Raw genomic sequence first — 23840 nt, 5'->3', positions numbered from 1 at the left:
TATTGATACCGTCGCTAACTTTTGCGGTGTTTTTAGAAACAAACGCCGCTATAGAACAAGACCTTTAGCGGCGCTTTTCACACAAACGCCGCTATAGAACAAGACCTTTAGCGGCGCTTTTCACACAAACGCCACTATAGAACAAGACCTTTAGCGGCGCTTCTCCCACAAATACCGCTATAGAACAAGACCTTTAGCGGCGCTTCTCCCACAAACGCCGCTATAGAACAAGACCTTTAGCGGCGCTTTTCACACAAACGCTACTAAAAACATATCTTTAAAAAAATAATTTTTTTAAATAATATTTATTTTTATGATAAATATTATATATGTTTTAAGAATAAATAAAAAATATTATTTAAATTAAATTTTCTACAAAATTTTAACTTTAAAATTAATGAATTTAAATTTAGAATTTAAAATATTAAATTAATAACACAATTAAAATACAAAAGTTAGAACTCTTAAGTAAAAATAAAAATTTAGAATCAAAACTAAAATAAATAATACATATGCAAGGTAATAAAACATAAAATGCATTTTCTTAATCAAGTAAATCTTGGTAATAAAAGATATAATACATTTACTTAATCAAGGAAATCTTGTACATCATTGAAGTCACACCATCAAATTTGTACCCATCAAACTTATATTCCTCCTGCCACCATCTTGCATTTGAAAGAAGATACCTCAGTACCTAAAGCAACAATTAAGAAATAATATTTACAACTGGAAGGGACGAAGCCAAAATCTTTAAACAAGCTATTCATTAAGAAATGTTTAGGTAGAAGTACATACTTCTCAGCTTCCATAATTAAAAAGATGAGAATCTCACACCGAGTGGTGACCCCTTAACCCCGTGTAGAAGTAATGACCATCAGACATGTTCAGCCCATCTAACACATTATTGGAAGCATGGTTGTATTCATAAAACATCATTCAGATACACAGGTAGATAAGAAAATAAAATTAGCAACTTAACTTAACTATAGAATAAAAATGAACGAGGATATAGCAAACAAATGTTTTCACAACAAGCTGGTCGTGAACAATCATACTAGAAATTTTATAGTATTCTAGTCATTTATATATTCTCAATCAATAACGACTTTGCTTCTCTCTTTTAGATTTATATTTTAGCAACCTTTTAAGAAGCAAAAATCAACTAGAGAAACGAAGGAGTAAAAGTGACAACCAATAAGAGCCTAAATTCTCATGGCCATATTTGCATCAAGTTATACTGGAAAAATGAGTATAAAGCCAAAGCAGGAAAAGAATAAGAGTTCAAGTTCTCATTTCCTGTACAAACAATCCAGGACATTTTGTTTGCACAAAACCCTAAACCATTTTGTTTGCATAGATTTATACTTCCTGATGCTTAGCATGTTTGATCTAATTCTAATCAGCTTATCATAAACAACTTTATAGAAATCAAAACAAGTGCAGTCTGATGTAAATATTTGGTGCTTCATTGATATTAACTTATTCAACTTTCACCAAACTGTGTTGGAAAGTTTAGAATATGGATTTTAATTGCACAATTGAAACTTGAAATTGTTAGTTACCTTTGGTGCTCATCTTATGAGTTAAATCCTATACTGACATAAACGTATAATTACAAATAGGCTGCTTTCAAAAGTATTTACAACTGAAGAGATTTTCTCCAAGAAAAAAAAAGGTTTAATCCAGTTTCAAATAATACAAAATTTTCATGAACATAATAATTCCGCAAAGAAAGGAGGAAGAGAAAAATAGTGAACGTGAAAGATGGATAGCCCGGAAAATACATGCCGAGGGTATAACCGTCTTTCAAGCACCCACACCATATTGAGATGGTAAAGGATGATAGCAAAAGAAACGATGCAATTTAAAAAGAAAAAAGAATCCGAAAAGATTAATCTGTCTTAATTAAAGGACAAAAATATACATGAAAATACTTTCCAGCAAGTTCATCAGTTGAACCAAACAAAACCTTCGCGTATTAATCAACTAAGCCAATAATAATAAGAAAATAGAAAATTTAACATGTAACTCTAATTTCAACATACCTTAAAATCTGAAACCCGAGATTCTTCCTTCTCTTGGCTGGAAAAAAATAATACAAATCAATATTAGATTATCTTCAATTAGGGAAAAAAGAAGTAGAGAAGAGAATTTGAAAGGAAATATTAGTCAAAAAAGACTGCATTAGTTGATAATACTAAGAGAATTGTAACAAAGAAAATAAAGATCAAAGGTGCTCGTGGGACAATTTTTCTTTGAATGACAGAATGCATGATCATTAAGTTTTAGCATGTTAGTCATATTCTATACAAGCATGTTAGTCTTATATTATATGCACATGCCATTATATTATTTATATTATTATAAATGTAATTAATTTAGGACTTGGCCCATTTCGATAATTTTAAAAATAATGGAGCTTTTATTGGTAATTTCCCCGTTAACAATTGAACTTACATTTTTATGGATTAAATTTCAAAATATGAAAAAATTTGAAATATATTTTAGTGTAAAAAAAATCTTTAAGTCATGATTTATCTCTTAGACTATATTGATTTTTTATTTTGATATTTAAATTTTTTTTTATCATTCTTTGATATTAAAGTATCATTTTCATTCTAAAATACTTAAAATAGGAAAAAAAATCAATAAAAATGTGACATGTTTTGCATTTTTATTAAATGCCAATAATTTGAAAGTAAAATGAGATGTAAGGGAAGGGATAAATAGTTTGTTTAGCCTTAAAAAAGTTGAAATGAGTAGAGATGATTTGAGAGCAAAAGTGGGATAAATTACTAAGATTATTGTTGTTGGAAAAAGTAAAAATAAAAATAGAAGCAAAGAACAAAGCTAAAAGCTTTGGGGGAGGAATGAATAATACAAATTAAAATTGCTCACACAGAGGGACAAAAAGGAAAACCCATCCACCGCGTGTACGAACACCTATCTACCCATCCCTTACCTTCCAATCTACCTTTTTCTTTTTTACTTTGATAAATGATTATATGACACATCATCAATTTATAATTAATGCATGATCATTAAGACAACCTCTGTTAACCACATACAGAACAGAAAGCAATGGTGTGAGCAATGAGCATATACGTGGAAATCAAAGTTTCTTCGCTGTCTTAGAGACACATAACAAGTTTCCCCCGTTTTCAAGACATCAACCAAGCAAAAGACAACTTGGGAAAGTATGGTAGCTATTGCAACACATTCTTGAATAAGAAAATGTTGTTGAACATAGCAAAAGATCTCAAGTTCCTCGAAAAACAGTTCCGACAAATCCCAAGATACTACAGATGTTATTTCAGATAACCAATGTTAAAGACATGGAACTCAAAGTCAAGATCATTCTCTTATTTGTCCAAGAAAACACATTCAAGCTAACAAAAACATCAGTTCCTATACTTACTGTTCTTTGAGTTTGTCTTACTCATATTTCCTTAGGTTTTTCTTGCGTTCTTCAATAGAAACCCTCTAGCGATCTAGTTCAATTATCTCATTGCTAACAGCTGTGTTCTTATATAATAAGATTTAACAAATCAATCAAACACCATAACACCAAAACATTAAATATATATATCAAAAGTCATATACTTATCTAAGCTCCTCTTCAAGTCCACGTTCTTTTTCAAGCTCTTCTTGGTATTCCTTCTGCAAATACTCTCCATTTCAGCACCATCAGCAACCTCCAATTTTGCCTGTTCTGTTTTCTTCTTGCAAGCTTCTATCTTTTCCTCATATTCTGCATTTTTTTTCAAAAAAGAATAAAAGATCTTGCTTTACTTTCTTAGTTCTCCTTTTAATTTATGGGGGAAAAAAATAAGTAGAAAAGGAAAGACACCTCGAAGCAATCGATGAACCTCGTTGGAATCAGCGTCGCAATGCGAGCGGAGATCGTTAAAGTGCTGAAAACACCGCGTCAAGTTGTTAATGTCCCTTTTGTCCTTCAATACCTCCACCAGGTCGTCACTGTAAGATATCAGCTTCTCCACATCGATCATTCTTGTGGATTCCCCCTTTTTTTTTCTAGGGTTTTGTCCCTTCTTCAAGATTAAGCACACAAAAAAAGAAAAATTAATGAAGAAGAGTGGATAAAAGCAGAGTTTTGCAAGCGTTTCACAAAAAGGAAAAGAAAAAAAGGAAAGTCCTTTGAAATTAGAAATCGAATCTAAGGAACAGTAAAAGAGCCAAACAGCTGAAGAAGAAGAGAGATTTAGAGAGAGTAGTTGAGAGAGAAAATTCGAAAAAGGTCTACGCTTAGGACAATCCAATCTAACATCAATGGCAGTTATGATAGCTTAACACTCGATGGAAATGATAGATCATTTAAGCTATGATATGCTTGCTTTCAAGTAAGAACAACAGCATCACTTCTGAGATATATGCAAAAAGAGGGAGAGAGGGGAAGATGATGATGAAGACGGTGGTGGCAGAGATAAACACTTAGAGTGCGTTTGGTTCGCTGTATTGGATTAGAGATGTATTGGATTAGAAGTGTATTGGATTAGAGGTGTATTGGATTAGAGGTGTAATAGCAAATCAACTGTTTGGTTGAATGTAATGGAATAGATGCGTAATAGTAATCTTGTGTTTGGTTGAATGGAATAGAGGTGTAATAGCATAGTGGAAAAAACTAAAATGACTAGAATACCCTTAGCATAAATTTATTTTGGTAAATGATTATTGTTATTGTTATTTAAATTTTAATAAGATTATTATTATCAATAATAAATATTTTAATCAATTTAAACATAATTATTATTAAACATATTTTAATTAAAATATATAATTTAATAAAATTCTTAATAAAAACATAATTTGATTTTGGAAATAAACAAAATACTCAATTTAATTTTATTATATTTTTTAAAATTTACTCACATTATAACATTAAGAACAACAAATGAGAGCGTATCCAGTAATTTTGGCAACAATCTCTTTAATTTTCGTAATGCTAAAATATTACCTTATTTTTTTTAAATTAAATCGATGAAAAGAAATTCATAGGTGCATTTTCATATAAATAATTGAATTATTCAAAATTACATGCATTTAGAGATAAATATTTTACCCAGCACTACGCTTGTTCGACTCGTAAAAGACAAAAATTAGGATTCAAAATTAAATTATAATTTTTATGATAATAAAAATTACTTAGGACATCATGTTCTCAAAAACTCAAACCTTTATCAACATAGAATTGAATCGAATATCATTTTCATCTTCCCAAGTTTCTATACATAAACTATGAACACGGAATTAAACAATACAAAAATGGTATTCTTCTTCCATTGACATTTGATATCAGCTTCAGAAAAGGCAAAAGACAAGAATAAAGAGATAAAACAAAAGATTAAATCAATCCTATATCCTTGACTGACATAATTTACCTTAAAAACTCTATACTTTAACAAATCCCACCTATATGATTTTTCTGTTTTCCTATACATAACTTAAAGCTTACTTGGAACCAAGTCATTGTATTGTATTTCATGTAATTTTTTGAAGCAGATCCTCATCTCCTCCATCTGCATTGAAGGAATAGATGTCGACCGGGGCCACCGTGCAACCCATGGCATTCTGCTTGGTTCTTTTATTACAAAAGGAGCCTCGGTGTTTGTCTAGATAGATTACAATCACGGTGATTGGAGCTTGGCGAACCTTGATATTCGATTTATAGCTGACGGATTGCATCAGAGCCATTGGTAAGGAATGTCAGCCGCCAAGAGCAAGAACATGTAGTTCAGTTCACTTGGTTCATATGGTCGTCCAGAAGGTCTAGATTCGAATCTCACTATTTGCAAAATCCTCCTAGGGCAAGAGAAAATCATACTGTGGGACTGTTGCAGGAATCTTTGAAGGTTGAAGATTGAGATTTTAAGTGGCAAGTTGAAATGCTGACATTTCATTGTGTTGTTTTAAGGATGACTCAACCCCTGCAAGTGCAAATTGTCCAATATCATGTCCTTCAATTGCCTCAAATTCCTTCTCTAAGCCAACAGCAAACTCTTCAGGACATGCTCCATCACTTTGTAAATAGTCTGCAATCTACATCATTAAATCCACAACATTTCTTCATTAATCTCTATGTCAAAAGCAAAGGATTCATGAAGGAAACCAAACAGCAAGGAAAATAAATAAATATATATAGACATACAAATAGATGTTACATTTATATATATGCACTTTTAAGCAAGATCTCGAGTACTGTCCTATAACCTAAATGGTTGGCTTATTTAGCTTTTAAGCCATCCTTTGTATGCATACACTTTTGTATTCCTACAAAAACAGCTTGTTTCTAACCTCCAAGCATACCTTGATTTGCCCCCAAACAAATACCGAAATATGTCATAACGTGAAATTGTTACCTATTATCTAGAACTTTATCTGCATGGTCAGCCCTATCTAGATCTTGACTGCAACAACAATAGTAAAATGACATTCACAGCTCATTCAGTGCATGCATAAAATTAAATCCTAACCCTATTACCATAAAATCATAAAATAACACTCCTAAGCAAATTTGAATTGAAAAAAAGGGACAGAAGAAAAAAACATAAGTATTGAGGCACAAAATTACCATTATGAGCAATAACAATTGCATCAAATTCCCCACGAGGTTTTCCATTCTCGCTCAAGTGCCACATCCCGTTAAATGGCTCGAGCTTACTTATCCAACAAGGTCTCACTACATTGACCATAGAAGTCTGCACCAAGCATCTAACTTACTCAGATATAACCACTGTTAAAATGTCAACCCAATTAAGCACTTGAGACAATAGGGTCCAATAATGAAAGGCACCACTCTAGACAATTAGTAATTTATTTGTTTCACAAAGTATAACCTTTCCATTCGACTAATAATAAAGCTTTAAAAAGATCAGAATAAGCAGCAAGAACGAAAATGAAGGTGATCACCTCAGAAAGCAAAGAGTCGGCTAAAGGGCGCATCCCATTGACACCTATAAACCTTGGTGGTGATGAAGGAAGAGGAACAAACCGGCCACCTAATTCAAGCTGACCAACTAAACCTTGCCATTCTCGAACCAAGCCTTTCTCCAACCAATAATCAACTAGCTTGGAAAACCGAGAATCACTGACAGTAAAAAACTGAGCAGCATGGTCAAATATAAGTTGTTGAGGATCAATGACTCTAGTTCCCATTCTTCCTCCCAAACCATGCATTCCCTTTTACGGCAAAAGACAACAAGAAACCACATCACTTGCAATTATCCAAACTACATTATGCAATGTTAATGCAAATGGTTGAACTTCTAAACTTGTCCTCCCATAACTAAACTATTGAGCATTAAAAAGAAGAACGATACCGGAAAATCACATGAAAGGGTTGAATTATATTAGCTTAGGCATGCCAAATTCACAATTTAATTTCATTGAAGACTGGAGTTTCTCTTAACAGAAGAAGAATATTTGAGTGCAATGAATACACAAACAAAAAGAGGCCTTCTCTTCTTCTGTCATATGACAAGAAATTTAGAGACAACTATTCATCACAGAGATTAATTGCGCAACTCCAAAGTTAAATTTATGCATGAGTTCTAAAACATACTAACAAAATGAATTTCTTTCTATAAATTAAATGCATTGTTTTTATTCAAAAAAAAATCCAATTGACATATACTCATGTAGGGAAAAGAAAAACATTATTACAAGAAAAGAAACATTTTTTAATTCATTGATCAAAACACCTTAAAGAACAACAATAACCCAAATTAAAGCAGCACGAAAGGTAACCAAAGGAACCAACCGTGTCAAAAACAGTGGACTTAACACCTCTTTTCTCCAAGCTCAAAGCACAAAGAAGACCAGCCATTCCTCCACCAATAATCCCCACGTGAGGGTCAGCTGAAACACCAGCAGTGAACTTGACCTGCTCCTGAGTGAAGGTTATCTTGAGAATTGACCTCCTAGAAGTCCCATATGGTGTTCTTTTCCTGTTCCTTGAAGTGGGTCTTTGTGGGTTTTTGGAGGGTTTTTTGGGTTCTTGTGAACTGCAAATTATAGTTAGAGGTTTTGGGGGTTTAAAGGATTTCTGGGTTTTGAAAGGAAACAGAAATGAAGAAGAAAAACTGGGCAGAGCCGAAGGTGCCATTGTTTCTTTTTCTTTTTGGAGGGAGCGACAACTAGCAACAATCTGGGCAAAGAAATAAGGAAGGAAATCGGATGAAGGAACAGAAGAGAAACAAGGGGATGGGGGAGGGCAAATCAGGGAGCTGATGCTCAATCAGTAGCTAATCTGGGCAAAGAGGGGGAATAGAAATCGGTGGTTTTCACCGATTAAGAAGGTAATGGATTAGATGCGTATTACCAATACATCAAACCAAACGACGTCTTAGAGAGGTATTAGGTGGGGCCCACCGATTAGGGGTGTATTGGCTAAGCCAATACACCCAACCAAACAAGCTGTTAGGTGTTTTGAGGGTACCAATTTTAGGGGGGAAAGTTTAGGGGTTCAGGGGGGATTTTGGAATAAAACGCGCCATTTTTAAAAGTAAAATTACTTTTTGTAAAATGCGGCTATTGCTTATCTTTGGCCGCGTTTATACAAAAATGCCGCAAAAAAATATTTTATTTTAAATAAAATGACGTTGTTTTTTTATGCTAAAAATTTTTTATTTTATTTTTTATAAAATAAAAAAACCAAGTATTCACAAAATAAATACTATATATTTTAATAAGAAAACAAATGATAAAATGGTTGTAATTAATTATTAAGTTAGAATTATCTAAATTAAATAATTACCTATATATCCATATCATTTTTATCTCATTTTTATTTTGTATTTTTTTTCTTATAATTTGGTCCTATCCAAATTAAATAATTACGTATGTATCCATATCAAATATATCAAATGGTTTAGATTAAATATTTTTAAATATAAAAGCATTAATTAATTGTATAAAATTGTATCATTTAACAAATCTCAAATAAACCTTAAACCCTAAATTAGCCATTCAATATACATAAAGTCTATCTATTATATATCTCTTAAATAATATAAACTATACTCATAATTTTAATATATTAAATTTATTATTTTCTCTTTTACAAATATATAAGAACATATTTAATATATAAATTAAAAAAACTAATTAATCTAAACCCTAAACCCTAACCTGGCCCTTGAATCCCTAAATCCTAAATCTCTAACTCTTAACCCTTAACCCTTAACTCCTGACCCTTAAACATTAAATCTCAACCCTTAAACCATAATCCCTAATCCCTAATCCCTAAATCCATATATAATTACTTGATCACGACGGGGGTAAGGCAAAACACGCAAAAAACTGAACTGGATAAAAAAACTGAATCGAGCACTAAAAATACTAAACCGGGATGGGATAATATGGGGATATCCTTGGATATAGCTTATATCGATTTTGAAGAACCAAATATTCACATGATTTTGAATAACCAAATTAATATTATCTCTTTTACAATTATATAAGAAATTAATTAATATATAAATTAGAAAACACTAGTTAATCTAAACCCTAAACCACAAACTTAAACCATAAAACCATAAAACCATAAACTCTTAACACATAACCTCTAAACCTTAAGCCTTTAAATCATAAACCATAAACCATAACCCCTAAACCCATAATTTATAAACCTTAAAATGGTAACACCTAAACCTTAAACTCTAAATCATATACCCTACACCAAAAACCCTATACTTTAACGATATACTCTAAAGATTATATAAGAAATTATTTAATATATAAATTAAAAAAATCAGTATTGTATCCAAAAAACTTTAAAATTATTTTAAATAATAGTATTTTAATTTTTCCATTTTTAACAAATATTTTAAATTATTTTAAATCCCTGAGCATTAGCGGCGCTTCTTAGAAAATGTCGCTAAAGCCCTGAGCATTCGCGGCGCTTTAACAAAAACGCCGCTAAAACCCTGAGCATTAGCGGCGCTTTCTCAAAAACGCCGCTAAAGCCCTGAGCATTAGCGGCGCTTTCTCAAAAACGCCGCTAAAGCCCTGAGCATTAGCGGCGCTTTCTCAAAAACGCCGCTAAAGCCCTGAGCATTAGCGGCGCTTTACCAAAAACGCCGTTAAAGCCCTGAGCATTAGCAGCGCTTTTACAAAAATGTCGCTAAAGCCCTGAGCATAAGCGGCGCTTTCCCAAAAATGCCGCTAAATCCCTGAGCATTAGTGGCGATTTCCCAAAAACGCCGCTAAAGTCCTGAGCATTAGCGTCGCTTTCTCAAAAACGCCGCTAAAACCCCCAAAGCTCAGAAAACGGCGTCGTTGGGCTTAGGTTTTTGCGGCGCTTTTTTGGAAAACGCTGCTAATGCTTGTTTTTAGCGGCGTTTTCCAAAAAGCGCTGCTAATACTCGATCTTTAGCGGCGTTTTCCAAAGAGCGCCGCTAATGCTCGATCTTTAGTGGCATTTTTTATCCAAACGCCGCTAAAAGCCTGTTTTGGTGTAGTGGATGTACAATTGTATACATGTCTATCATAACCTGGATTATTTTAGAGCTTTCGAAATGTTTTACTCGATTCCAATCCTTTCCTCAGGCTTCTGAATTTTTCTAAGACTTTTAGGCTCTTCCAACTCATTTTAGAATCACCAACCACATTTTGAGAACATTTGGACTCTTCTCTCTCGAGTAGGCCATGTTTTGGATTTGTTATGCCTGAGGGGGGCTCCCTAAGCACCTAATAGCTTCCATTTGCACTTGAGGAGGCCTCTATCTGCATTTGGAGGGGCTTTATTCTACACTGCTATCTGCCTTGCTTACGGGCTAACCGTGACCCAATTGCCATGTGTGGGTCTTTAGTCCCATCACTATACGAAATTGCCATGTGTGGGCTTAATTCAATGACTAGATTTTGTTTAACTTATTTCGATTATTCGTTCATCTATACGTTGCAATCATTTGACTCTGCTTTATTGTTGCCCGAGTATGTATTTACACCTTTGGTTATGCTTATAATTGTACTATAATTATACCCTACTTGTATTTACATTGTAGTTGTACCAGTAAATAATGGCTACAAAAAGCATTTCACCAAATACATACCTTTTCACATCAAAATGGTGCATTTAAAATTTTATTTTCGAAAAAAAATGGGTGTAATTGTTTTCTTTAATGTTATAAATTTAATAAATTAAAAAAAATAGGTTGTAATTATTGTGATGTATTTAGTGCTTGGTCTAATGTGGAGAAGAAATTATTTATTGCAATTTTGGTGTATTTGACAATTTGGTTACCTTAAAGTAATGGTGATGTTTGTCTTGAAATTCCAATGCTCCAATAAAGGTCTATTTTAATTTTTCTTTTTTTACAAAAACAATATTATCCCACTTTTTATTGTTGACAGTAAAGTGTAACTAAAAGGTGACGCATTTATCTTATTTATTTAAATTATCCCAATATTTAAAGATATATATATACATCACTAAATATATAATAAACCATTATTGATTAAAAAATGCTTAATATAATAATTTAAAATTAAAAAAATAATTCATTAATAATATTATCAAATTTGTACTATTTTACTGATATTATTATCCGTATACGATACTGGATCATTCATAGTATTACTATACCTTCCCTATTTATTGCGGGTTGGTTATTCGTTAGCACAGATTTAGTTTATGATATGTGTAATACCCAATTTTAGCCCGGGCTCGCATATGGAAACATAATTTTTGAGGATATGCAATCTTAGATATGATATGCAATCCTAGATATGATATGCAATCTTAGATATGATATATAATCTTAGATATGATATACAATCTTAGAATATATGATTTTGTAATCTTAGAGATTTAATTTGTAGATACCCTTTAATCTCAGTCGTTGATGTAATTGATCTGTACCGTTGGATTTGGGGAGGCTCAACTATAAATAGAGGCCTCTCCCTTCATTGTTGAAAAAAAAAGGAGGAAGAGGAATAAAAAAGAGAACGATTGGCAGTTTTTTTTAAAGGTGGCTTACTATTTTTTTTCTTCCGATTATTTTTTTTACTTATTTACGATTTTAAAAAGGGGGAGAAGGTGATACCACTGCGAATTTTATTTATTTATTTTATTTAGCCCCTCCGCCTTTTAATGTTTTTGTAATTAAGTTTTTTTTTATTTTTATTTTTCTTAATTTACCCTTTTATTTATTTTTATTTCAATTGGGTCTAAGTTGAACGGCGTCGTTTTAGAGGAGAAGGGAAAATTTCCCTTCCAGCCCCTCTATGTAATTCGCGCGTTCAAATTAATCCTTTTACTTTTATTTATTTGCGGATTTACCCCTGTTTTTTTACTTCCGACCCAATTTAGTCCTTTCTCATATTTTTCTTAAAATTAGTATTTCTAATTTTTTATGAAATTATTATTATATGTATATATATATGTTTCTTTTGCATGTATTTACACCTTAAAAAAAACTAATATTTTTCGTATATTTTAGACACATGTTTTATTAATTTTGATATTATCTTAATTATTTTAAACTTATATATTTTCATGGATGTATGTATTTTTTTTATTTATTTCAGGTATTTGTCTATTAATTTATGTTTACATATATTTTTTATTATATTGTCCATTTATTTGATATTTTGCAGGCCATTATTTTACTTATTTGTTCATATATTTGCATTATTTCTATGCTATCGTAGTATTTATTATTGCATTATATATTTAATGTAGCATAACATTACATTTTTTACTCGATTTTTAAAATCAAACTTTTTCAAAATGGATATTCTTTTAATTAAAATAAAAACTCATTATTGAGAATTCAACACGTTGTGTCCTAACGTATTGGATGTGACGCATTGATTTCTCGAAATGAAGATTTTTTTTAAAAATCATGAAGGAAATATTCCGAGTTTGAGATCCTAAAGGAATTGTGCCCTAACGTATTGGGTGTGATTTCTTAAATCTTGGATAAGTGGATGTTCTTTTAAAGTAAAGGAAATATTCCGAGTTTGGGATTCTAAAGGGATCGTGCCCTAACGTATTGGGTGTGATTTCTTAAATCTTGGATGAGTGGATGTTCTTTTAAAGTTTTATTGTATAAGTATTCTGATCTAATTCATTTTGGGGGAAATTAGAATGTTGTGCCCTAACGTATTGGGTGTGGCATTTTTGCTTCTCTAAATTGAAAAGGGTCTTAATATGCAACGTTTTAAGTTTTTAAAGATTATATTTTTAAAATTTTCGACCTTAAGACATTAATTAATTAACTAGGTACCAATTTTTGGGCGTAATGAGGGTGCTAATCCTTCCTCATGCGTAACCGACTCCCGGACCCGTTCTTCTAAAATTCGTAGACCAAAGTCGTTTTTAGGTGACCCAATCACACCTTAATAAAAGATTGGTGGCGACTCCCAACTTTCATTTTCTTTTTTTTTAAGTCGACAACCTAAAATTTTTTGTTTTCAAAAAAAATGGTTTCGACAGCTTGGCGACTCCATTAGGGAATTTTTTAAGAGAGTCGAGCCACAAAGTTGATTAATTTTTATCTTATGGTCGAGAAAATATTTAAAAAAAACTTATGACATCCTTTTGCATTCATTATCTTCTTGTTTTAATATTGTTTGCATTATACATTTCATGAGTTGAACAATGTTACCCTTTTAAGTGGGAGTGAGAATGTAACACCCCTTACCCAATACCGTTGCCGGAGTCGAGCATGAGGCGTTACTTGACTTAACTTAAAAGTTCGGGGCATAAAAATTTACTTTCAAATTTAATTTCATCATTCATAATAAAGTTGTCCACCTGTACAGCAGTCACTAAAATAATTATAATTCAAGCTACGAAACTCGAAATTTATATCTGTAAATTTTCCCTAAAACTAGACTCATATATCTATTCACCATAAATTTTTCAGAATTTTTGCTTTAGCCAATTAGTACAGTTTATTAGTTGAAGTCTCCCCTGTTTCACTAATCAACTATCCTGACCACTCATCACTAAAATTTAATTATCTCTTATTAAAGGCTTCATATGGTGATTAAACTTATTTCTACTGAAAATAGACTCATTAAGGAATCTATACATATAAATTATAACTCATAATTCCTTCTGTACAATTTTTAATGAATTTCTAAAGTCAGAACAGGGGACTTCAAAAACATTCTTGCCCTGTTTCACTAAAATTCAAATATCTAAAAGTATATAATTCTTTTGCTTACTCAACTTCTTTTATATGAAAGTAGACTCTTTCAGATTTAATTTCATATCTCACTCAACTTCTAATTCTATTTCCACTATTTTTGGTGATTTTTAAAAGTTACATTAATGCTGCTGTCCAAGAACTGCTCCATTGCAATTTTTTTAAAAAAATTCAATATAACCCCTTTATAATTGTCTAACCTTCCCTGCAAATTTCAAATCACAACCAATTCCAGTATTTCATCTACTTCATTTAAATACTAATTAAGTTCAACCAATCAACCATTTCAAACTAAAAACATGTATATATTTCGATATCTAACGCAACCATAACATTCAAATTTACTTTTACTTCAATTCCCTATACATGCCATATAAATCCAAAAAGTTGCTTAACATAAACTACCGGAGTATATCTGGATAGTGTGATTCTTGATGTAGATCCGATCCTCCGAATGTATAAATACGTTAATCTACAAAAACAATAAACACACACATGTAAGCTTATAGAAAAGCTTAGTAAGTTCATAGGCATAAAACATAAATCTTACCAAACACTTGTACACTTATACAATATACACCATTACTAAATTTACCTGTCAACCACAATCTTTGGTGAGTTCCTTGGTATAAACTCACTACTACTTATTCTTTTACCATAATTCCTTTGGGCCCATTTGTCACTTACCATCCTTGATCAAAATTAAGGAACGGTTACGGAAAATTGAGTACTTCACTTTCACTTTGACATATGACCTCTTATCACTTGTCCTTGATCAGATAAATGTAGCTAGGCTACCACTTATCACTTTGCTACTTGATCAGATAAGTGTAGCTGAAGCTACCACTTATCACTTTATCACTTGATCAGATAAGTGTAACCACTTATCACTTTGTTTCTTGATCAGATAAGTGTAACCACTTATCACTTTGTTTCTTGATCAGATAAGTGTAGTCACTTATCACTTTGTTTCTTGATCAGAAGTACTCAAATCCGGTGTTCCACTTAATTTGATCATTTATTCGATTTTCACATTTTTATTTTATTCTCATTTCAACAATAAATACATTTCATCATACATTGTATAATTCATGAAATTAACATTTAATCATTAAATTTCAGCCATATGAACTTACCTGGATCGATTTGCAGAATTTGTAAAAGTTCAGGGACTAATCGGCTACTTTTTCTTTTCCTCGACTTGTTTCGGGTTCTCGATCTAAAATGCAAATTCATTCATTCATCAGCATTTAATTCAATTCTAATTCATTTCACAATTTATGCCCTTTAATTTTCGAAATTACACTTTTACCCCAAACTTTACAATTTTTACAATTTGATCCCTACTCAATTAACCCCTCAATTGATCTAATTTTTCTCAATTAACACCTTTCCAACTATTTTAGACTACTACATAGCCTTTCATACGCAAAACCGCAACACCAAACCTTAATTCCCAACTTTTTCACAATTAGGTTCCTAAAATTAATTTCTATCAAAATTACTTAATAAAATCATCATATAACAAAATTAAAGCTTCAATTCCATGTTTATTCATCATAAAAATCCAACACTCATCAATGGTAACTTTCAAAATCAGCCATGGAATCAAAAACTAATGAAATAATTAGTTGGACCTAATTGTAAAAGTATCAAAATCACAAAAATTAGAAGAAATAATCAAGAATTAAACTTACGTGATTCAAAAATATGAAAAACCAGCTTATTCCAGACCTCCTATGGCGTTTTTGCTGATAAATTGTGAAGAGATCTCTAGATTTTTTTCACTTTTGTCTTTGTTTTAAATGTTTAATTTGTTAAGTTTCCAATTTTGCCCCTGTTTCTCCTTACATTCTGCTGATTTTTTTTTTACCCAACCGTCCAGCCCATATAATTTGGGCCTAATTGCCTTTTAAATCCCTCCACTTTAGTCACTTAAGCTATTTAATCACAATTTAACAAATTTTACACTATTCCCAATTTAGTCCTTTTTAGTTAATTAACTATCCAAACGTTAAAATTTTCTAACGAAACTTTAATACCAACTCAATGACACTCTATAAATATTTATAAAAATATTTATGGCTCGGTTGAAAATCTTCGAGGTCTCGATACCTCGTTTTTTTTATTTTAATTATTTTAATATTTATTCCTAGTACACTATTCACTATTTCAAAAATTTTCCTAACTTCACATTTAACTTATACTTACTAAATTTATAATATTTTCTAATCGTTTGTCAGATTTAGTGATCTCGAATCACCATTCCGACACCACTAAAAATTCAGGCTATTACAACTCTCCCCCCTTTTAGGAAATTTCGTCCCCGAAATTTCGTACCTGGAAATAAATTCGGATACTGAAATTTCATCAATTCCTCCATTTCCCAGGTTGCCTCCTCAGATCCATGTCGATTCCATAGCACCTTAACTAGTGGTACACGTTTATTCCTCAACTCTTTAACCTCCCGAGCTAAAATTTTCACCGGTTCCTCTGAATAAGTCATGTCAGGTTGGAGCTCTATTTCCGTATGAGGAATTACATGTGATGGATCTGATCTGTACCGTCTCAACATAGACACATGAAACACATTGTGAATATTTTCAAGTTCCGGGGGCAAAGCCAATCTATAAGCTACCGGACCGATTCTTTCAATGATTTCATACGGCCCGATAAATCGTGGGCTGAGTTTTCCCTTTCTGCCGAACCGCAAAACTTTCTTCCACGGTGACACTTTCAAAAATACACGATCACCCACACTAAACTCTATATCCCTTCTCTTCAAATCTGCATATGATTTTTGCCGATCAGAGGCAGCTTTTAAACAATCTCGAATAATACGAACTTTTTCTTCAGTTTCCCGAATCAAGTCCACTCCCACCAGTTTCGATTCACTTAATTCAGACCAATATAATGGAGTTCTACACTTTCTTCCATACAGAGCTTCAAACGGTGCCATTTTAATACTAGTTTGATAACTATTATTATAAGCAAATTCGGCTAAAGGTAAATACCTTTCCCAGCTGCCGCCGAACTCAAGTATACAACACCTTAACATATCTTCTAAAATCTGAATCACTCGCTCTGACTGCCCATCTGTCTGGGGATGAAAAGCTGTGCTGAAATTTAATTTGGTGCCCAGAGCCTCCTGTAATTTACTCCAAAATCTCGAGGTAAATCTCGGATCTCGATCCGAAATAATAGATATTGGTACCCCATGTAACCTCACTATCTCAGACACATATAACTCCGCTAACTTTTCAAGCTGATAATCTGCTCTGACTGGAATAAAATGTGCCGACTTAGTTAACCGGTCAACAATCACCCATATCGAATCTTTCTTCTTCGGAGTTACTGGTAATCCAGATACAAAATCCATCGTGACATGTTCCCATTTCCACTCTGGAATCATAATGGGCTGTAACAACCCTGTCGGTACTTGATGCTCAGCTTTCACCTGTTGACAAATCAAACATCTTGCTACATATTCACAGATTTCTCGTTTCATTCCAGGCCACCAATACATTTTCTTCAAATCACAATACATTTTTGTACTCCCCGGGTGAATAGAACACATACTACTGTGAGCCTCTAATAAAATATCATTTTTCAAGTCTAAATTATTTGGAACACATATTCTATTACGATAATATAACATACCATTTTCATCAATGGAGTATTCTGAGCTTAACTCATTTTGAACCATCTGTCGTTTTAGCATCAATTTTGGGTCTTCATCTTGTAATTCCCGAATCCGTTGAAAGAACACAGGTTTAGCTTTTAATTCCGCTAGTACAGAACCATCCTGATTAATAGATAAATGAGCACTCAATGCCCGTAATGCAAATAATGATGATTTCCGACTAAGTGCATCTGCTACGACATTTGCTTTCCCTGGGTGATAGTCAATAACAAGATCATAATCTTTCAGCAACTCTAACCATCGTCTCTGTCTCAAATTTAACTTTTTCTGAGTCATTAAATACTTCAAGCTTTTATGATCAGTATACACATAACATTTCTCACCATATAAGTAGTGTCTCCATATCTTCAAAGCAAACACGATCGCTGCCAATTCCAAATCATGTGTAGGATAATTCTTCTCGTGCGGTTTCAGTTGTCGGGAAGCATATGCCACCACTTTTCCTGACTGCATAAGTACACAACCCAAACCACTCAGAGACGCATCACTATATACTACAAACGGTACGCCCGATTCTGGTTGAGTCAACACTGGAGCCTCTGTCAACATCTTTTTCAACTGATCGAAACTCTGCTGACATTCGTCTGACCATATAAATTCAACATTCTTTTGTAGTAATCGAGTCAACGGTAAGGTAATCATTGAGAAATCTTTGACAAATCGGCGATAATAACCTGCCAATCCTAGAAAGCTTCGTACTTCAGTAACATTCTTTGGAACTTTCCAATTTACCACTGCCGCTATCTTACTTGGATCCACTCTTATTCCATCACCTGATACAATATGACCCAAAAACGCAACTTCCTGAAGCCAAAATTCACATTTGCTGAATTTCGCATATAACTGTTTCTCCCGCAAAGTCTGTAATACAATCCTTAGATGTTGTGCATGTTCGGACTCTGTCTTTGAATAAATCAATATATCGTCAATGAACACAACCACAAATCTATCCAAATATGACTGAAAAATTCTATTCATCAAATCCATAAAAGCAGCAGGAGCATTGGTTAAACCAAATGGCATCACCAAAAATTCATAATGACCATATCGAGTTCAGAAGGCAGTTTTTGGCACATCACACTCTTTAACTTTCAACTGATAATACCTAGATCGAAGGTCTATCTTGGAAAATACTGCAGCACCTTTCAACTGATCAAACAGATCATCAATACGAGGCAAAGGATATTTATTCTTTACCGTTACCTTATTCAACTGCCTGTAATCTATACACAGTCTTAAAGAACCGTCCTTCTTTTTCACAAACAAGACAGGTGCTCCCCAAGGCGACATACTCGGTCTAATGAACCCTTTATCTAATAACTCCTGCAACTGCGCCTTCAACTCTTTTAACTCAGCTGGAGCCATTCTGTACGGTGTCACTGAGATAGGAGTTGTTCCGGGGATCACATCAATTACAAATTCAACTTCTCTATCAGGTGGTAGACCGGGTAACTCTTCAGGGAACACATCAGGAAATCCATTCACCACTGGCACTTGTTCGAGCTTTAAATCAGAACCCCGAGTATCAAGGATATAGGCCAAGAATGCTTCATTGCCTTTGCGTAATAATCTCTGAGCAGAGAGAGCTGAAATAATTCTGACTGTATCGCCCATGTTTTCTGACCCAACTGAGATTACATCTCCTGTTTGACATTTCAAACTGATTTGCTTATCACAACAATTCACCACCGCATCATGTCTCATTAACCAGTCCATCCCCAGAATAATGTCAAATTCCCGAAAGGGTAACAACATCAAATCAGCGGGGAATTCATAGCCTTTCACTTTCAGTGGACAATTACGACATATCAAATTAACCATCACACTATGACCTAATGGATTTGTAACTTGTATATCAAATTCAGTGGACTCAACAAATAAATTCTTTTCAGATGCTAACATAGTGCAAATATATGAATGAGTAGATCCAGGGTCTATCAATGCATAAACAATAACATCATAAAGATAGAAAGTACCAGCAATTACATCAGGAGCCGTAGCTTCTTCCCTTGCTCGAATGGCATAGGTACGTGCTGGTGCTCTATTCTCTGATCGACCAACTGATTCCCTCGTACCCGAACGGGTAGTCCCTGTAGCACTGCTCTGGCCCGAACGTCTACTTCTTTGAGGAATGGTTCTCTGTATCTCTTTCTGTTCCACTTCATCTTTTTGCAGCCGGGGACAATCTCGAATAAGATGATCAGTAGCCCCACATTTATAACAAGCCCCCATCTTAGTCCTGCATTCTCCGAAATGATATCTTCCACAATATTAACACTTAGGTCGTGAAGCATTCTGAACACTGCTCACACTTGCTACAGGTCTATCGAATACCCTGAAATCAGATTGTCTTGGTCTATCTCTGCCCGATCTCCCCGACACTGATGTAGTTCGATTAATTTCTTCTCTAGATTTCTTCACTGGAAAATCTGAAAATGACTTAGAAGCACCTCTTTTGAATGGCTCTTTACTTTTTTGATCCCGCTGCATTTTTCTGTTGTATACTTCTTCAAGCTTTTGAGCACGGTCTGACAGAACAACGAACTCTCGTATTTCATTACCCCCAATCATCATTCTAATTTCATCATTTAACCCTTCTTCAAACCGGATACACATTTCTTCTTCAGTAGGTACAATGTCTCGGGCATATTTGCTGAGGTAGACAAATTCTCTTTCATATTCAACTACTGATTTATTTCCCTGTCGTAGGTCGAGGAATTCCCTTTTCTTTTTATCCAAATACCGTCTGCCCACATATTTCTTCTTAAATTCATTTTGGAAAAATTCCCAAGAAATTTTCTCTGCCGGAACCACAGCCTCGATCGTCTCCCACCAACTATAAGCTTCTTCTTTCAACAGAGACACAGCACATCTCAAATAGTCATCTGGTGAGCAAGCCATTTCTTTAAAAATTCTTATCAACTCTGTAACCAATATTCAGCTTTGACGGGATCATCATCAGTCCTTCCCCGAAATTCTTCGGCTCCAAGTTTTCTAAGCCTTTCCAATGGAGAACGCTTACTAGATTCAGTCGTTGTGGGAGGTGGAGGAGCAACCGGGGGTACCATCGATGGAGCAGTAGGGGGAGGAGGTGGTTCAACCTGATTTCTTTCTTGCCTCATTTCAGTATACCACTGATTCATAATCCCATAAATCATATTCTTTAATTCATGCTCTCGCATTTGGGAAATCGGAACATCACTGCTTGCTCTTTGTTCAGAATTCTGTGCTCTACTGTTAACTTCTTCTTGATCAGTACGTTCAGGTATATTTGACATCTTTATAATCGGAGAGTATCTATAAAAATAACAAAGATTAGATCGGATCATACACATCACACTATCACAGATTTATATGGCATGTATTTCTAAACACTTTACACTTCACACATATTCCGAGGACCGGCTAAACCAGGCTCTGATATCAATAAAATGTAACACCCCTTACCCAATACCGTTGCCGGAGTCGAGCATGAGGCGTTACTTGACTTAACTTAAAAGTTCGGGGCATAAAAATTTACTTTCAAATTTAATTTCATCATTCATAATAAAGTTGTCCACCTGTACAGCAGTCACTAAAATAATTATAATTCAAGCTACGAAACTCGAAATTTATATCTGTAAATTTTCCCTAAAACTAGACTCATATATCTATTCACCATAAATTTTTCAGAATTTTTGCTTTAGCCAATTAGTACAGTTTATTAGTTGAAGTCTCCCCTGTTTCACTAATCAACTATCCTGACCACTCATCACTAAAATTTAATTATCTCTTATTAAAGGCTTCATATGGTGATTAAACTTATTTCTACTGAAAATAGACTCATTAAGGAATCTATACATATAAATTATAACTCATAATTCCTTCTGTACAATTTTTAATGAATTTCTAAAGTCAGAACAGGGGACTTCAAAACATTCTTGCCCTGTTTCACTAAATTCAAATATCTAAAAGTATATATTCTTTTGCTTACTCAACTTCTTTTATATGAAAGTAGACTCTTTCAGATTTAATTTCATATCTCACTCAACTTCTAATTCTATTTCCACTATTTTTGGTGATTTTTAAAGTTACATTAATGCTGCTGTCCAAGAACTGCTCCATTGCAATTTTTTAAAAAAATTCAATATAACCCCTTTATAATTGTCTAACCTTCCCTGCAAATTTCAAATCACAACCAATTCCAGTATTTCATCTACTTCATTTAAATACTAATTAAGTTCAACCAATCAACCATTTCAAACTAAAAACATGTATATATTTCGATATCTAACGCAACCATAACATTCAAATTTACTTTTACTTCAATTCCCTATACATGCCATATAAATCCAAAAAGTTGCTTAACATAAACTACCGGAGTATATCTGGATAGTGTGATTCTTGATGTAGATCCGATCCTCCGAATGTATAAATACGTTAATCTACAAAAACAATAAACACACACATGTAAGCTTATAGAAAAGCTTAGTAAGTTCATAGGCATAAAACATAAATCTTACCAAACACTTGTACACTTATACAATATACACCATTACTAAATTTACCTGTCAACCACAATCTTTGGTGAGTTCCTTGGTATAAACTCACTACTACTTATTCTTTTACCATAATTCCTTTGGGCCCATTTGTCACTTACCATCCTTGATCAAAATTAAGGAACGGTTACGGAAAATTGAGTACTTCACTTTCACTTTGACATATGACCTCTTATCACTTGTCCTTGATCAGATAATGTAGCTAGGCTACCACTTATCACTTTGCTACTTGATCAGATAAGTGTAGCTGAAGCTACCACTTATCACTTTATCACTTGATCAGATAAGTGTAACCACTTATCACTTTGTTTCTTGATCAGATAAGTGTAACCACTTATCACTTTGTTTCTTGATCAGATAAGTGTAGTCACTTATCACTTTGTTTCTTGATCAGAAGTACTCAAATCCGGTGTTCCACTTAATTTGATCATTTATTCGATTTTCACATTTTTATTTATTCTCATTTCAACAATAAATACATTTCATCATACATTGTATAATTCATGAAATTAACATTTAATCATTAAATTTCAGCCATATGAACTTACCTGGATCGATTTGCAGAATTTGTAAAAGTTCAGGGACTAATCGGCTACTTTTTCTTTTCCTCGACTTGTTTCGGGTTCTCGATCTAAAATGCAAATTCATTCATTCATCAGCATTTAATTCAATTCTAATTCATTTCACAATTTATGCCCTTTAATTTTCGAAATTACACTTTACCCCAAACTTTACAATTTTTACAATTTGATCCCTACTCAATTAACCCCTCAATTGATCTAATTTTTCTCAATTAACACCTTTCCAACTATTTTAGACTACTACATAGCCTTTCATACGCAAAACCGCAACACCAAACCTTAATTCCCAACTTTTTCACAATTAGGTTCCTAAATTAATTTCTATCAAATTACTTAATAAATCATCATATAACAAAATTAAAGCTTCAATTCCATGTTTATTCATCATAAAATCCACATCATCAATGGTAACTTTCAAATCAGCCATGGAATCAAAAACTAATGAATAATTAGTTGGACCTAATTGTAAAGTATCAAATCACAAAATTAAGAAATAATCAAGAATTAAACTTACGTGATTCAAAAATATGAAAAACCAGCTTATTCCAGACCTCCTATGGCGTTTTTGCTGATAAATTGTGAAGAGATCTCTAGATTTTTTCACTTTTGTCTTTGTTTTAAATGTTTAATTTGTTAAGTTTCCAATTTTGCCCCTGTTTCTCCTTACATTCTGCTGATTTTTTTTTACCCAACCGTCCAGCCCATATAATTTGGGCCTAATTGCCTTTTAAATCCCTCCACTTTAGTCACTTAAGCTATTTAATCACAATTTAACAAATTTTACACTATTCCCAATTTAGTCCTTTTTAGTTAATTAACTATCCAAACGTTAAAATTT

General features: G+C 33.1%; 2 protein-coding genes across 6 annotated transcripts; both read right to left on the bottom strand.

Annotated features, from left to right (window-relative positions):
• Positions 1–525: 525 nt before the first annotated feature.
• LOC121213760 (uncharacterized) lies at positions 526–4548 on the bottom strand. 4 transcript variants are annotated; one of them, XR_005909169.1, is made up of 5 exons: positions 3854–4548; positions 3422–3754; positions 2049–2085; positions 799–896; positions 526–697 (listed from the first exon to the last, which is right to left on the bottom strand). XR_005909169.1 is itself a non-coding variant. In XM_041086788.1 (5 exons), exons 1-4 carry the CDS (start codon positions 4011–4013, stop codon positions 832–834), a joined length of 429 nt encoding a protein of 142 aa, XP_040942722.1. In that variant the 5' UTR covers positions 4014–4548; the 3' UTR covers positions 526–697; positions 799–831. The 4 variants fall into 4 exon arrangements, 2 of the variants coding, with proteins under 2 accessions (XP_040942722.1, XP_040942723.1); XR_005909168.1 differs by having other exon boundaries at positions 3611–3754; XM_041086788.1 differs by having other exon boundaries at positions 799–919; positions 3611–3754.
• A 723-nt stretch (positions 4549–5271) lies between these two features.
• Positions 5272–8346, bottom strand: LOC107936153 (renalase). Of its 2 annotated transcripts, XM_016868822.2 has the most exons (4): positions 7781–8343; positions 6931–7200; positions 6593–6719; positions 5272–6060 (listed from the first exon to the last, which is right to left on the bottom strand). In XM_016868822.2, exons 1-4 carry the CDS (start codon positions 8123–8125, stop codon positions 6038–6040), a joined length of 765 nt encoding a protein of 254 aa, XP_016724311.1. In that variant the 5' UTR covers positions 8126–8343; the 3' UTR covers positions 5272–6037. The 2 variants fall into 2 exon arrangements, with proteins under 2 accessions (XP_016724311.1, XP_040942721.1); XM_041086787.1 differs by lacking the exon at positions 5272–6060 and having other exon boundaries at positions 6461–6719; positions 7781–8346.
• Between the last annotated feature and the right edge of the window lie 15494 nt (positions 8347–23840).

This window comes from Gossypium hirsutum, chromosome D01 (assembly GCF_007990345.1).
Source record: "Gossypium hirsutum isolate 1008001.06 chromosome D01, Gossypium_hirsutum_v2.1, whole genome shotgun sequence".
Lineage (NCBI taxonomy): Eukaryota > Viridiplantae > Streptophyta > Magnoliopsida > Malvales > Malvaceae > Gossypium > Gossypium hirsutum.
Note: the sequence above shows the minus strand (reverse complement) of the source record. Positions and strands in the feature narration are given on the sequence as shown.

Coding starts and splice junctions, on each gene's coding strand:
- LOC107936153 (XM_041086787.1), bottom strand. CDS start 8,125: ATGGCACCTTCGGCTCTGCCCAGTTTTTCTTCTTCATTTCTGTTTCCT. Junction 7,201..7,780: donor AGTCCACTGTTTTTGACACG/GTTGGTTCCTTT, acceptor TTGCCGTAAAAG/GGAATGCATGGTTTGGGAGG. Junction 6,720..6,930: donor CCGACTCTTTGCTTTCTGAG/GTGATCACCTTC, acceptor TGCTTGGTGCAG/ACTTCTATGGTCAATGTAGT.
- LOC121213760 (XM_041086788.1), bottom strand. CDS start 4,013: ATGATCGATGTGGAGAAGCTGATATCTTACAGTGACGACCTGGTGGAG. Junction 2,086..3,610: donor GGACTTGAAGAGGAGCTTAG/ATAAGTATATGA, acceptor ATTTTTTTCCAG/CCAAGAGAAGGAAGAATCTC. Junction 920..2,048: donor CTCGGGTTTCAGATTTTAAG/GTATGTTGAAAT, acceptor TTATGAATACAA/CCATGCTTCCAATAATGTGT.